Source organism: Apiospora marii (genome assembly GCF_038362585.1).
Source record: "Apiospora marii strain CBS 49790 chromosome Unknown utg000003l_segment0_segment0, whole genome shotgun sequence".
Lineage (NCBI taxonomy): Eukaryota > Fungi > Ascomycota > Sordariomycetes > Amphisphaeriales > Apiosporaceae > Apiospora > Apiospora marii.
This window is the reverse complement of record NW_027117374.1, coordinates 6,022,712-6,036,683: the sequence shown is the minus strand read 5'-3', so window position 1 is coordinate 6,036,683 and position 13,972 is coordinate 6,022,712. Positions and strand designations below refer to the sequence as shown.

The window sequence follows — 13,972 nt, the reverse complement described above, 5'->3', positions numbered from 1 at the left end:
AGGTCTTGTTGGCCCTCAAAGAAGTTGGGAACGTCTGGAAAGGACAGTGCTTGTTGGTTTGGAGGCTGGAGCTGCGTTGCAGAAGGAGCGACGGTCTTGGGCGCAGACGCAGTTGCGGGTGCAGTCGCAGGCGCAGTGGTGGCGTGGCCTGCTGATGGTCGGCCCTGCCGTGGCTGGCGCGGACGCTGCGCGCCGTATCGCTGCGAAGGGAGCATACCGGCGTGGATGGAAGCGACAGGTGAATACAGGAAGTTACCGGTGGATGAGAGCAAGGCGACGAAAGATAATGGAATCTGCAACTCACTGACGGAGCCTCGAACCCATAAGTGGTATTTATGTGGCCAAATTCGTGCGGTGCTGTAATGAAGCAGCAAACATAGATGCTAGCCCAGCACAATTTACACGGAATTGGGATTTCCAGTTGGAAGTACTGATCCATAACTTACACTTATGGACAGAGGCGAAGTTCTGGACGAAGCACGACTTGTTGAGCATAGCCATGCGTGGGAGAGCCGAGTTGGCAGCATCCAACACAGAGCAGACGTGGAGCAGAGGGCCGAAGTGAGCCTGTACCGAGAGCCGCCAGCAGTAAAGGATTTTTGGCCTACTCGTGAGCAAGCGGCTCATCTGCAGCTGCCGTCAGTTCCGGACTCTACGTGTGGGAGGTAGCACCGTGTTCTGGCGTGGATTCTGACTCAGAGGCGTTATCCGTCCTACGGTCCTGCACTCGAGAAGCAGATCAGCAGAACGAGGTCGACCGGGGCTAGGATCCAGTTCTGGGTTGGCTGCTCCCCACCCCCGAACTGCTCCAGCACCGCTTCCGCCCCTGCGCGTGAACAGCCCTTTCGATGCTGCTTCTGGCTCGCCCATTTAGGCGCTGGATGGTTCCGACGTGCCACTGACAGTCCCATTCCTGAGCCTGTCTAGGTGCCTGCAGACTGGGCGAGATTGTGACCAAGGACCGGAAAAAGCGCGTGAGGATGTTCAAGACCTTGAAGGAGGGGCGAAACAGCAAGATCGCGCATGCTCGTGGACCAGTTCTGGAGTGCGTCCAGTTTGATGAACTCCGTCCAGGTGAACCTCCATTCTGGCTAACTCCATTCTGGTGGACTTCATTCTGGCGTACGTCCATTCTGGTGTCGCCAATTCCGGTGTTGCCAATACAACTTTTTAGCCTGCTCAACACCAACCGCAGTCATTTCGACCCCAGATGCACGCAGGTACACATTGCACTGGCGAATGAGCATGAGCGGTTTTGGCGGCGGCATGTCCACCGCATTACGCCTTGACAAGTACGTGTTGCCAAACCACATGGATCTATGCAGTCAATGCTACACTACGAGAGCGAATGGCCGCATAGGCGCAGGACCAAGGCGCAGGATTAGGAAAGCTACGGGCGGCGGCGACGATTTGCCATTCAAGAAGCACGAAGGAGAGGGCGCGGAGTGCTATGTATGTACGTACGTATCCGCCAATGTAGTATATTCATCTATCCTAGTCGCGTCTCTGCATTGGCTCTGCTCACGGGGTCGGGACTGCCCGATCCGCGCCAACAGGTTCGTAGCCAGCACCACGTACAGGCGCAGAGGCCGGCTTCGCTGGCCGCACTGCCACTAGCAGATGCAGGGAAAAACCTCGGTACATGAGATGCTCGAATGTAGGAGGAAAACCCGGGTGGCAAAGGCGGGCAGGAGATGACTCGAACTGCGGACGCCAGAGCCAGGCCCGATACCCCTCCGCAGGAGATGACTCGACCGCAGGAGGGAGACCGAGCAAAAAGACCATCAACCAGCCCGACAGGAGTCAGTTCAAGCTTCTGGACAACACAAGCGGGAGTCAGTTCAAGCCCCTGATCGACGCGAGCGGGAGTCAGTTCAAGCTCTCGGACAACACAAGCGGGAGTCAGTTCAAGCCCCTGATCGACACGAGCGGGAGTCAGTTCAAGCTCTTGGACAACACAAGCGGGAGTCAGACAAGCTGCAAGCAGGAGTCTGTTCAAGCCGCAGGGCGCCAAGAGGAGTCTGTTCAAGCCGCAAGGCCTCCATGGGGAGTCTGTTCAAGCCGCAGGGCGCCGAGAGGAGTCTGTTCAAGCCGCAAGGCCTCCAGGGGGAGTCTGTTCAAGCCGCAGGGCGCCAAGAGGAGTCTGTTCAAGCTGCAAGGGTGGCCGGCGCTCCGGGCGGAGGCGCGAAGAAGGAAGAGAAAACTACTGGCAATGGTGGGAGGCAGGTCACCCTTATATAGTCGCAACGCGCCGCCAAGACCCACGGGTCGGTGGCCACTGTCCGTCACGAGCTACTATCCATGGGCTGGCTTTGGACCGGTTCTGGTGCTGCTTGTCGGGGGGTCGGCTGGTCTAGGGAGGCCCAGCCCCCATGCGGCACAAACGGTGCCCTCTTGATTATTCGGGTGGTCAGGTTCGACCGTTTCAGTGCGGGCGGCCGTTGGGACTCTTTCTTGCCTCTACTTGACCGCATTTGGGTGTGGGTAGCCAAAGCTGGCCTTTCGCCGGCTTCCGTCCAGGATCTATTCCTGCATCTATGTCCCTCTTCGACTCCTGGGCCATGTTTGTCCCTCCCTCTCTTTTTCCTCTTTCTCCCTTGCTTCCCTCTCGCTCCCTTTCTCGCTCCGCTCACCCCCCTCTCGCCCATTGCCTCGCCCTCTCGTTCCCTCGTCTCTCTCGTTCCCCCGTCTGTCTCGTTCCCCGTCTGTCTCGTGCCCTCGTCTGTCTTGCCCTCGCCTTCTCTCGCCCTCTCTCGCCCTCTCTCGCCCTCTCTCGCCCTCTCTCGCCCTCTCTCGCCCTCTCTCGCCCTCTCTCGCCCTCTCTCGCCCTCTCTCGCCCTCTCTCGCCCTCTCTCGTTCCCTCTCTTGTTCCCTCTCTTATTCCCTCTCTTATTCCCTCTCTCTCACTCTCCTCCCACTTCTCCTCGTTCCGCCTCTCTTTCTCTCCCTCCTTCTTTGCTTCCCATCCATCTCCTCTTGCTGCCACTACGCTTATCTACTTTACGCTTATTGCCTGACACCCCTCATTCTCGTATTCCGTCAATAGGCTACTCCACCTGTTGCATTACCAGTCAACAAGACATGCCCTCCGTCGCACGATGCGCTCAACAACGACTGTGTGATTCCAACTCCCCAACAGTATCCGGCCGCAATCCCTACAACCTCCTCAACGCGCGACGGTCCCATTTCTCGGCCACAACGGAACGGCCGCCACACAGTAAACGTACCTGGGGCGTCGATAGCATTTCCAGGAAGCACCCTATCGGCGCGTTTGGACCTCATAGCCGCATGCAGTGGGGAGTACCTATAATACATTCTACGCGGAGGATTGGATCTGAGGCCGCAAGGCCACAGTCACCACCATGGTCCGGCTGTTCGCATACCAGGGCGAGTGACCCAATGTCTAAGTAGCAATGCAGGAGATTTTGCCAGCTACGCAGGAGTTCGCATTTTACTCTGCTATCCCTCTACTAGCGCCCTTCGAAGATGTCGCATGGTGTCCTACCCATTTCGCTCGGCTGTTCTGGCATAGTTGCGGCAAGTAGACAAATGGCTGGCTGAACGGACTGGGGGAGACTGGCTCTGATGTTGGCTCGTTCTGATTCCTAACTAATGCACCTTGACGGCCGATTTCTTGCGATTCGTTTCCTAGAGTATCCAAGCGCCTGCACTGATTGACTAGTGGCGATGGGTACAATGGGGCTTCTGTATGCTCCATTTACCCCGGCCATGGCTCGCTAGTGAGACTTGTCGCGACCCATAAGATAGCCCTGCCGCAAGACCAGTCGCTCCACACCCCACCCCAATGGGTCGGTCAGAGCAGAAGCCGGCCCGAGTAGTCCAGTTAACTCTAATGCGACTTCCATTCTCTTGCCTCCAACATTGTGACGAAAAACAACAATGACAGCCCGGACGATGAACAATCGAGCACGGGGCGGCGACGCTCGAAGTCGCTTCGTTGGTTTTCTCTTCCTGTGCAGTGCCATACCCCGCAGCAGCGACGACTGACCGTCACCGGATGCAGGCATGACCGTGAAGGCCGCTGATTGGGTTCCGGCTACATGGACCGCAATTTCGCGTCCAGCAGAATGCCACTATTGTTCTGGCTAGGCTCGGCGTGGCAGCATTCCAGCTTACGCTTGGCGCAATGAACCATGCCGCCTCTGCTGTTGGTTGGCTGCCTACGGTCGGGAGAGAACAGGACTCGGCACGAGTCATGCAAAGGAGACAACCGGAATGCCGCCAGGTTGCTATGGCCTACCCAGCGCTTGCCTACCGATGCGGCCTAATAACTGCAGGCTTTCTCCCAGCGCAGCCAATGTCGGAGCACTCGGACCAGACAAGGGACGCAGATACCCCGTTCGCAAGATGCAATCAAGATAGGAGACGAACTGGGCCAACAAAGAGCCAGGCTCGTCATTCTGAATGTGCATAATATACAGATTCTAAACTGCCATCCCTACGCCCCTTCCACACGATCTCGTTCCTGGCAGGCCAGATGGTAACGCCGCATGAACCTAGTCCTCGTGTACTTTATTCTTACACCCCGCCTACGAAGTCGTGTGCGTCGCCCGGTACCATGGCATCCAGGATCATCCTCTTCATTTGCGGCAGGCAGCCCATGAACCTGCGTGTCTGCTGTTGGACGCTAGATGCCGGTCAGACTTCCGTTTCCCTAGGCCTACGCACTCGTGACTTACAGTTCCTGGTATGTTTTCTTGCTGCCAGAAGACGAACGTCAGACCCGTTCACCAATATCAACAACTCCAGAAAACTTACAAGTGTTCTATCCTAGTTAGCTGTCAGTCGTTGTCGCTGCTTCTTGTAAAACCGTGAGTCCAGGTCCACTTACTCTCCGGTATGACTCCTGAGCTTTGACAGGATCTCATTTAACTTTTGGTTCAACATGTCGAGTTTGTATTCTAGCGCCTCCAGCTGGCCCGCCGTTCTGGACCAATGTTAATGTCCTTGATTGGCTCAAAACGGGGCACGAAGAGCTCACGCCGCCGGAAAACTCGATTGGAGTATGCCTTGGTTTGGGTGGAAACCCGCATGTGGTGGAACGTGAGTTGGAGGGAAGGTGTGACCTGGCGTAGTGGTATGTACCGCGGCTCCCCAGAGTGGCAGTAGTTCATACTGATCCGACATTTCGTACTGAGAAGAGAACATGTCGCTCTCTCGAGTGGAATTGCTGGGTGCGGGCGACATGATCGCGGTGAACATTGGTTCTTAGTATTGTGTAGATTTTGGTCGTACGTAGCGGTTCGTTGACCACTTATGTGGACTTCTAGACCTATAAGTACTGTGACAACAGGTGCATAGAAGGGGGCCGACACTACCTATGTTGCACGTCACTCGATCCTTCTGAGAGCACTCTGAGCGTGCTGTAGCCAGTGCAAGACACAGAGCAACTGCTAAACTACATACCACCTCTACGGCTGTCCCACAAGCCGAACGACCCATGCTCCAAGGACGTGTTTCCCTACCGATTCGGCATGCCGAGCATGCTTGCACTCATTCCAGTCATGCCATTTTCTGTAACGGTGCTGCGTGATGACTGTCGGCTGACGGCCAGTTGGGAGGTGACGGGCCGAACATCTGTGTCAAGAAACGAGCTATACGACGTTAAGCGCAGTTCTACCTGAGCCGCCTACCAATAGCAGTGCCATGTCATGCCAAACCAGGCGTCATACCGAATCTCCAAGCTGAGTTCTCCGCATAAGATCTTCAACGTAGACGAGTTTACGCCCGCGCGAGACAAGGTGAGCACCAAACGAAAATGGTGCAGTGGCCATGCTCTGTCCCGTCCTAGCTCGTTTAGCATCTTTGCCTTCACCAACTACCTCTTGAGGCGCAACAAGGTGGCATTGTACTGGCCAACACCTGCTGCACAGCGTCTTGCCTGGATACTACAGCTGCCGACCTGCCGCATCGGATTTTGCTCACCTGATCGGATCCTACACCCAATGTGGGAGCTACAATGTGGAGACGTTCATGCGCATTCGGGTGTTCCAATGAACGCCAAGGATGCGGAGGGCTTCCCCGCTCCTAGTTCAGGTATGTGACTGGCACGTCCTGGTGACGCATGCAAGGCGGATCCAGCGTCCAAGGGACACCTAAGCGAGGCCTGGCCCTTGGAACGCCAGTACAAGCGAATGCAGAACAAGAAGACTAGACCTCTCGATCGCGCAGAGGCGCCGAATCACGGGCAAAGACACAGGTAAGTGGGCAAAATATCCAATTGAACTTCTGCAACGCGCCTACGTCACGAAAAGTCCCGACGCACCGCGTCTCGTCAGCACTCCTAGAGCACATCTGCCGTATTGGTAAAGCACACGGGTAAAGCACCCTGGGCAAGACCGGATATGAGCCCGCTATGAAGGCCCGACATCACCAGCGACCTACTGATTGTTGTACATCTTGTCCTTGATTTCGCGAACCATCTTCCCAAAATCTTCCCCAAATAAGCGCAATCTCTGCTAGCGCAGCATAAACGCTGACACACCATTGGAAATCGCACCACATTCGGTAGGAAGAGGGGTAACCCAGCCCCCTCGAACATGCCTTCGTTCGGGCCGAGCAGGAGTTGAATCGCCGCTCACCCTTGACCAGCATTTCGCCATAGCCATCCTCGTCAAGCCGCCCAGCGAGCGCTGGCAATCGACCCGAGGTTCCGTGCCTCCCGATGAGAAATTGGAACCTGCAGACCTGTGCGAAACCGGCTTGGAAGAATTGCGACAGACATGCCCACCATGGACTGACTCTCACATCGTCCACGCACCTGCTAATTTTCACAGTGAACTGTCGTCGATGTAGTCCTTTCGATGTAACCTCAGCTCCATGAACCGTGTCACAATCCTCAGCCGTCGGATAGAGTAGATCGACCATGCCGCTGCATCTCGTCTCGGTGATGCATGTTGTTACTGCTCGATTGTCGGTGATGGTCGGTTGCTCGGCATTCCGAAGGGAGGAATGTGTCCCGACAGATTGGGTCACCAAAGAAAGGGACGCAAGGGGGGCAGTGGTCTTTATAACAGCAGGAAAGGTCCAACAAAATGGGCGGAGCATGGCGCTAATTCGAGGTCAGCTGGTCCCAAGCCCCATCCGACGGGCCAATGGGTGGTCGGCCTGTGCCCGCCAGCAGTCGAGCTGAGTAGGTCGTTTAGGTCGTAGCTGCTTTGGGATCGTGCCAGTGCGCGGACCGCCTTTTGATTGTCATGTCACCCAATAGACATTGGATTTTGCTAATGATGCGCCTGACATGTCGACTTTGTCCTACTTTCGTGTTTATTATAATCAAGTTAATCGACTATCACTATTAGAGGGCCGTCACACTTAAAGTCGTCCAGAGCGGTCCATCTGAATCTAATGACCTTAGCGGAGGTCAGACTTGGGAGACGACAGCTGTCTCTGTAGCCTGTAGTCTCTGTAGTCTCTGTAGCGACCGAGCCACCACGAGCAAAAACGCAAGCCGCTTCAAGATGACTGTACCGTGCCCGACCTGTGCTACTCACTGATTCGCATCATCTCAGCGTCGGGGTCGTCTCTACGTGCCATGCCAGGAATAGCGGGGCCTCCTGGAAGTCTGTGTTACCGTGGCAGCTAGAAGCGACCTAGCATGTCGCGCAGAGCCTGAGGTTGAATCGGCATCCGCTGGCCTGAGGTTGAATTCGTATCCGCTTGGCCAGAGAAGTTGGACGGGAGCCGACAGTCGCATGGATTTGGCAAAAGTCTTTTCCTCTTGCTTGGGCTAGTTCAATCCTTACGACATACCCAGCGTTCGAGGGCAGCCGAAATGCATCTGGCTGTACTCGTCTGTAGTCCCGTAGTAGCTCGGGGTCACCGTACGCCGAATCCCCCGTGCTGCTGTTCTGGTTCGTACTTTCCCGTACCTCTGGGTAAAGCACACTCGTTTTGCATCGTTTCCTGATTATGCTACCGAAAGCTACTTTGATATTCCAGGCTTCGTACCTCGAGGCCCAGTCTCCAGAGGTGACCAGCGCAATACAGTACAGTACCCGACCTGCCATTTATGGGTTGATTATGTTGCGAAGCTACCGGTTTCTCGATTAGGAAGTGCTTCTTGGCAGCCGGTGTAACCATGTTGCGTCAAATCCTACGCCGGCGTACTTACGGTCCCGTACAGGCGTACCGTAGATAACCTGCCGTATTACAGTACGTACTGAAGAAACGGCTCTCGTAACGTTTGTACCGCTTACCGGCCGCCTTGGCATGCTGTTTGCCACCGGACGTCTGAAAACGGACCTGGCCATAGCTAGAGTACCGAATGCTTCTAGTGCTGGTGGCGGTAGAAGTGCGCTTCCGCGGTCGCCATGGTGACGCTCGTCAAACTCTTTACTACGGCTTCCTTGAGAGTACTGTACGGTAGGTACATTATGGACGTGTGAGGCGTTCTCGCTGTCCGCTTGCGGCGCCATAACTACTGCCCTACTGCTCATACGACCCACAAGAGTGGTGACTCTTGCCGTCTTCTTCGTGGTAGCTTTTGGCTGGCACAGCTGGCACGAATCCTGATCCATGTCTGGACTTCGTCGACGACACGCATTCCACTGCTCCAAATATGTATGTAGTCTTTTAGTAGCTGCCGAAATGCTTCTGTTGCTCTTTGCTTAGGGTTAGTTTGGTCCTGTTCACGATAGGCAGCTGAAACGCATCTGTTCTCTTAGGTACCTAAATAGTAGCATGTGCTCATTGTACGCATACACCATACACCTCTTAATCACCACTCGACCGCAGAAGCCAAGTCAATCACCCTCTCAATCACATCTTCTTACCCTTCATCTTCGTCCACATCCTCGATAGTAGCAACGTCGAATCTGTGGCCCGCCCATTCGCCAATACAGTCAAGGTCGCCAAGGCCAGATGGGTCGTCCGTGAACTGTGTCTGAACCAAGAGGGCATGACTGAAGTTGAGATCATTGGCGGCAAGGTCTTCTTGAGCAACGAATTCCTTCATTGTCAGGTTGCGAAGGACGAGACGGTCCGACGAAAGGGGGAAGGAAGCAGGAATGCCAGCCATGATTAGACTGAGGAGTCTCTTGGGCAGTTCAACATCCTCGTGTACCGGCCATTGATGATATGACTAGTGCCATTTGCGCTTCCGATATATCTTGAGCTTGTACCACAATCCGATGGAGACTGCTATCGATCCGCCGAGGGGATTCGTCCCATAAGGCATAGAATAAAACCGAAGACGCATCCTAGAAAAACCCAATCCATCGGTGAGGTAGGACGATCGTTCTGCTTGTCTTCTACTGGCGTGGGCTTTTCGTTGCCGACACGAAACTCAAGCTCGCTGATCCACTCGCTGGCATCCGGGATCTTTGCAATGCATTCCTCCACCAAGTATCTGCAGTCGCAGTCGAAGTGCAGCCGCAGCTAGGCAGGTCACTGAGTGTTTTTTGGACCATTTCGGCGGACTTCTCGAACTCATAGGCTAGATTACAACAATGTGCGAGCTGATCACCAAGCTCTTTGTGCTCCATAAAATTGAAAGGACGATTTTGTGTAGGCATGACCGGAAGGAATGGTAACAGGATGATGGTGAAGGCTTTGCTGACGAAGAGAAGGACACAAGAAAGTCCAGGAGGGGGAGACCGGACACATAGCTGGACTTTATACCCGCGGGGCCTTACTTGCCAGTTGACATGGAAGGGCGACGAAGTGGGAAGAGACGAGCCCCTGCAAATTCCACTTCAAGGGCCCCTCCAGTCATGTAGGAGGGAGGCCGCCGCGTGTAAAGCCTTGTAGGTGGAACAGTTGGCCAAGGATGACAGCCCCCCTGATACTCTTTTGTCAAGGAGGCCTCGAAACGTACTCCTAGCTGTGGTGGCGGGAGACATCATCTAGACACAGCCTCTATAAGCTTCCTACAGCACTCTTGATCAAGGTGTCTTGCTTTGTTGTAATGAAGGGTTTCGTGGCAGCCATCTGTGCTTTTCCAGGACTCGACGCTACCTATAGCGCGAGTCTCTTCAAGGCCCGGTCTGTCGCTGTGGGAAATAGAGTAAATCGAATGCGCAGATCAGGAGACAGGTGGATGGCGATTGAGAAGCCTTCGATTACGTGGTCTACACACTCTCCAACATAACGAGTTCAGGTTACTTCTTATAGGCGATGGCATACGGTAGGCGTCAAATGGCATGTAGTCTGTCGTTGAGGCGTGTGTATGCCGCGTCGCTATTCCGTGAAGTAGGTGGCTCTATATTACGGTATACAACAAACAGGATGGCTCTGCAACCTGATAAATCCCTACATGAGGCCAAAGCTGAAAACACCATCGCCGTCCATACCGTGACATGTACTTCATTCCCATTGCTGGACGACTAGGTAGAGTCATCGTGAAAAGGGCAGTCCTTGGATTCTCATCACCCAAGCCATCTAGAAGAGTCGGCGTGCACTTCCGGTTTGGGATTCGGTCAATCCTGCCTCGTCCACGCGCCTCTTCCGACACTGAAGCTACCCAGGTAAGGGCCAGTCTTCCACAGGGGCTCTTCTTTTTGCCGTGCCTGTTGCGTCATCGTTTGCTGGCCGTTTGGTCGTCTCAGGGCTGGATGGCTCCTCGCCATATTGGGCCAAAATCGACACATCAGCCACATCGCACACGGTAGGCTCGGTCATGCATGCCGGTGTCGACCGGTTCGACTCGAGTATTGGGGATAGCGGCTGGGGCAGGCAGACTGTAGGTGACTGGAGAAGCGGACTATAACCGCACTGTTCACTCTCGAGAGCACGGATGAGATCCGCCTGGGTTTTCAACACCTGCTCCTGGAGATCACGAGATGCCTGCATCTCACTAATTTGCTCCAACAACGCTGCTACCTTGATTTGCAGCTGAACGTTCTCCGCGCCTAGTCCCTGGACCTGGACCTGGACATTGTAGAGGTGGACTGCGAACTCGTGCATAGCTGCACTGAACACACCAAACGGCACCAGGTGTGCCGTTTCTCGAGTGATCTGACTAGATGCCATGAGTCTTTTTTATTTTGACTGTTGCCTTGTGCATGAGCAGGGCCTGTGTTTGTGTGTGGGTGTGTGTATTAATATGACCATGACGAAGGCCTTTTCCGGCCGTTTATGCTATACAGTACTTTAGCGTAGTTGGATCCAAGTGGAAGCAGAACTCAAAGTCTTGCTAATTACTGTAGGCTTGTAGTGTGGCCCTGTGTACACATGTTCCATAACTACTGGGATGCTCCAAAAAGCACCATCATCAGAGACTGTATCATGATCTTAAGCCAGCCGTCCAGCAACATACTCGCTTTCTGCCGCATCGGCTGCCAGTATAGGCAATTCTCTCAGCTTGGCTAGCGGACCTCATTCCGGCCCTTGTGACTTAGCCTGCTAAAGTTAGCAGTCGCTCGAGGACATCGTACACAGGATTCGCCAAGCATCCAGAGATGGTCCTCTCTTACCTGCAGGCCCATTCCCGCTCATATTGGCCTCCGGAGCCGTTCATGGAGGAGCTGGAGTAGCCACTTCCTGTGGTCTTTCGTTGACCATCGATATATCTATGTAAAGACCATCGGCTCGCAGGTGTCTTAGAGATTTTTAGGCACAGCACCAACCAGCACAGAATCGATGGGAAACTTCTCAAGCTGCCTCGTGCTTAGACCGCGCGTTACTACAGACAAAAAATACGCAGAAAGAAGCTATTACAAGTCCATGCCAACAAATCAGAACTCGCGTCGGCCCAGACGAGAACACTCGCGGGAACCCTGCACCCACATGGTGTACCCGCACCATCGACATAGCTCGATTCGGTATGTCCTCGTAGATATTGGAGGTAAAGACGACTATCTACTCAAAAAGAGAAGAAATGAATCTCGAGCTGTTCATTCTCGCTCACGTTATGATGGCTGCCACCAAAATATACAATTGTATGGTGGGACAAACAAGGCGGACACCACTCGGGAAGAAATAGAGGAACAACTGCTTCGAAACCTAGCAGTCGCAAGACACAATGCCGAGATAGCATCCCGCCCAGCACTTCCACGTCCACGTCGCGTGCGGTTTGGTTCGGTCACCATGATTTGCTGAGGAGTCGGTTTTTAGTGATGAACCCATACAAGCGAACATCATTGCAGGCTATGTCAAAGCAGGAAAAATGAAAGACGGCTCCATCTACTGGCGCTGGAATATGTGATTCCTATGTATATCTAGAAACATAGTTTCACCCTACGTAAGGAAAGGTATGCGTATTAGACTACTAGCGGCGGACTACGGGGGTGGCTGTGCTCACTAGCCACATTGCACTACAATTGACTACGCCACTTGGCAACTGGGCAGGGAACGCGGAATGGATTGTTGCCAACCTGTTTACCAATGTAGGATTCAGCAAAAGATCGGAGTACTCATTTGGGAGACGTATGTATTCCATGTATCCGACTAGGTACGAGCGAGTGTGAAGGCCCGCGTTACCGGGTCAACCTTCTTTGTACCCCAAATTCTTACAACCGCTCTTTTGGCCTGTACCTCCCAAGATCGTAATAGGAGACAGTAAGTCAGTTACAGTATATACATCTGTTCCTAACCATGCTGCCCGAAGCTATTTCCGACCCTGTTGGCTTCGTACCTCAGAGCACAGCTGTTGCCAGGATGCATCGTGGCATCTTCAGGTCAGGCGGAAGCTCTACGGACCTGACAACTAGAGGAGTTTCCGCGTCGCACCGCGTCTTGGTCTGGATGTTTGCTGCCGGCATCCAATTCCTGTGGCGGCGAACGGGGCAAAAATCTGCTCTTGTCGTTTCTGACGCAGACAGAAAATGTCCTCTGGTAGCCCCGCCATTTAGTTGCCACATATATATATCTAGGATACTGGTAGTAGTATAGATCTATGTATTCACATAGGACCTTCATTAGGTTGCTCTTGAACATCGATACCATGATGCTGTATTGCGACGTGAATCAAAACGGCCGCCGCAAGCGGCCAGTATGCCTTCCACTGCAAGCCACTAAATCTAGCTGGCAGAGCCCGCGCGGTAAGCTACGAGGCCTATATGTAATTGTGCTCGCCGGCTTTTTCCTGAATGCTCATCATTGGAGATAGTGGAGCATGACCGATCTATCTCTTTTGCCAATGAGGCCTCGACAGAGCCGCCACCGGATGAGACTGAGTCAGTCATTGGCTTTCGTCCATGTCTCCCACAAATCTCCAGCCAGTAGATGACCACATGGAGCAAATAGCCATAAACGGCAATGAAAAAAAAGTTGCTGCGTCGGACATGGCCGCTTCGACTTCACGGGAAGGCGACAACTCACTGTAGACATTTGGAGCTTTGGAGCACGAAGGGTTTGATGTAAGGCTGCTACGTCAATCTAGAGGATTTTATGAAAATACGTGTGATCCCATCATGTAAGGTGATGAATGATACAATGCATGCATTGCAACTGCGCCGCCACTGCTGCGTGATAGACCATGAAATGAAGAGGCCATTGACCCATAAAATCTTTTCTTTCGTAAGTCAACTTGTTTCTTATTACACATGTTGAGCATGCCCCAAACCACGGCCACTGTCCACCCAGAAAACATGTATAGCATCATGGAACTCATCTCGATAGATCAGGAATGCGGATTGGAGTGCCGTGCCAAGTGAAGAGTGCAATCCATAAGTCGGGTCTATCCGATAAGATCTAGATAAGCGATGGGCCACACGAGTTAGTTCGGTGTAACGTCGAAGCTAGATAACCTTAGATGAGTACTTGAAGTGGTACAGTGACGATACCAAGTGTCTGTTACTATCGGGATGGAAAGAACTGACTTTAGGTATGAAATTAGAATTGAAAGAGTTGAGCATGAACGAATTACATTCTCATGATCACCGCCACTATTTACACAGATGGTTAGTGCCACAACTAACAGCCTAAGACTTAAACCCCTAAAGCAAACAAGACAAACTACCTAGTCTCATGCTAACAGTCCATGCAAGAATGCATCGTGTCCCACTTTCTG

At 53.4% G+C, this 13,972-nt stretch overlaps 2 protein-coding genes across 2 annotated transcripts; both read right to left on the bottom strand.

The window, feature by feature from the left end:
* Window positions 1-8,791: 8,791 nt before the first annotated feature.
* PG985_005439 (uncharacterized protein) lies at window positions 8,792-9,040 on the bottom strand (the record flags this gene model as incomplete). The annotated part of the gene is made up of 1 exon (XM_066825208.1): window positions 8,792-9,040. The coding sequence occupies one exon, from the start codon at window positions 9,038-9,040 to the stop codon at window positions 8,792-8,794; it is 249 nt and encodes an 82-aa protein (XP_066688368.1).
* A 1,439-nt stretch (window positions 9,041-10,479) lies between these two features.
* PG985_005438 (uncharacterized protein) lies at window positions 10,480-10,926 on the bottom strand (the record flags this gene model as incomplete). The annotated part of the gene is made up of 1 exon (XM_066825207.1): window positions 10,480-10,926. The coding sequence occupies one exon, from the start codon at window positions 10,924-10,926 to the stop codon at window positions 10,480-10,482; it is 447 nt and encodes a 148-aa protein (XP_066688367.1).
* Between the last annotated feature and the right edge of the window lie 3,046 nt (window positions 10,927-13,972).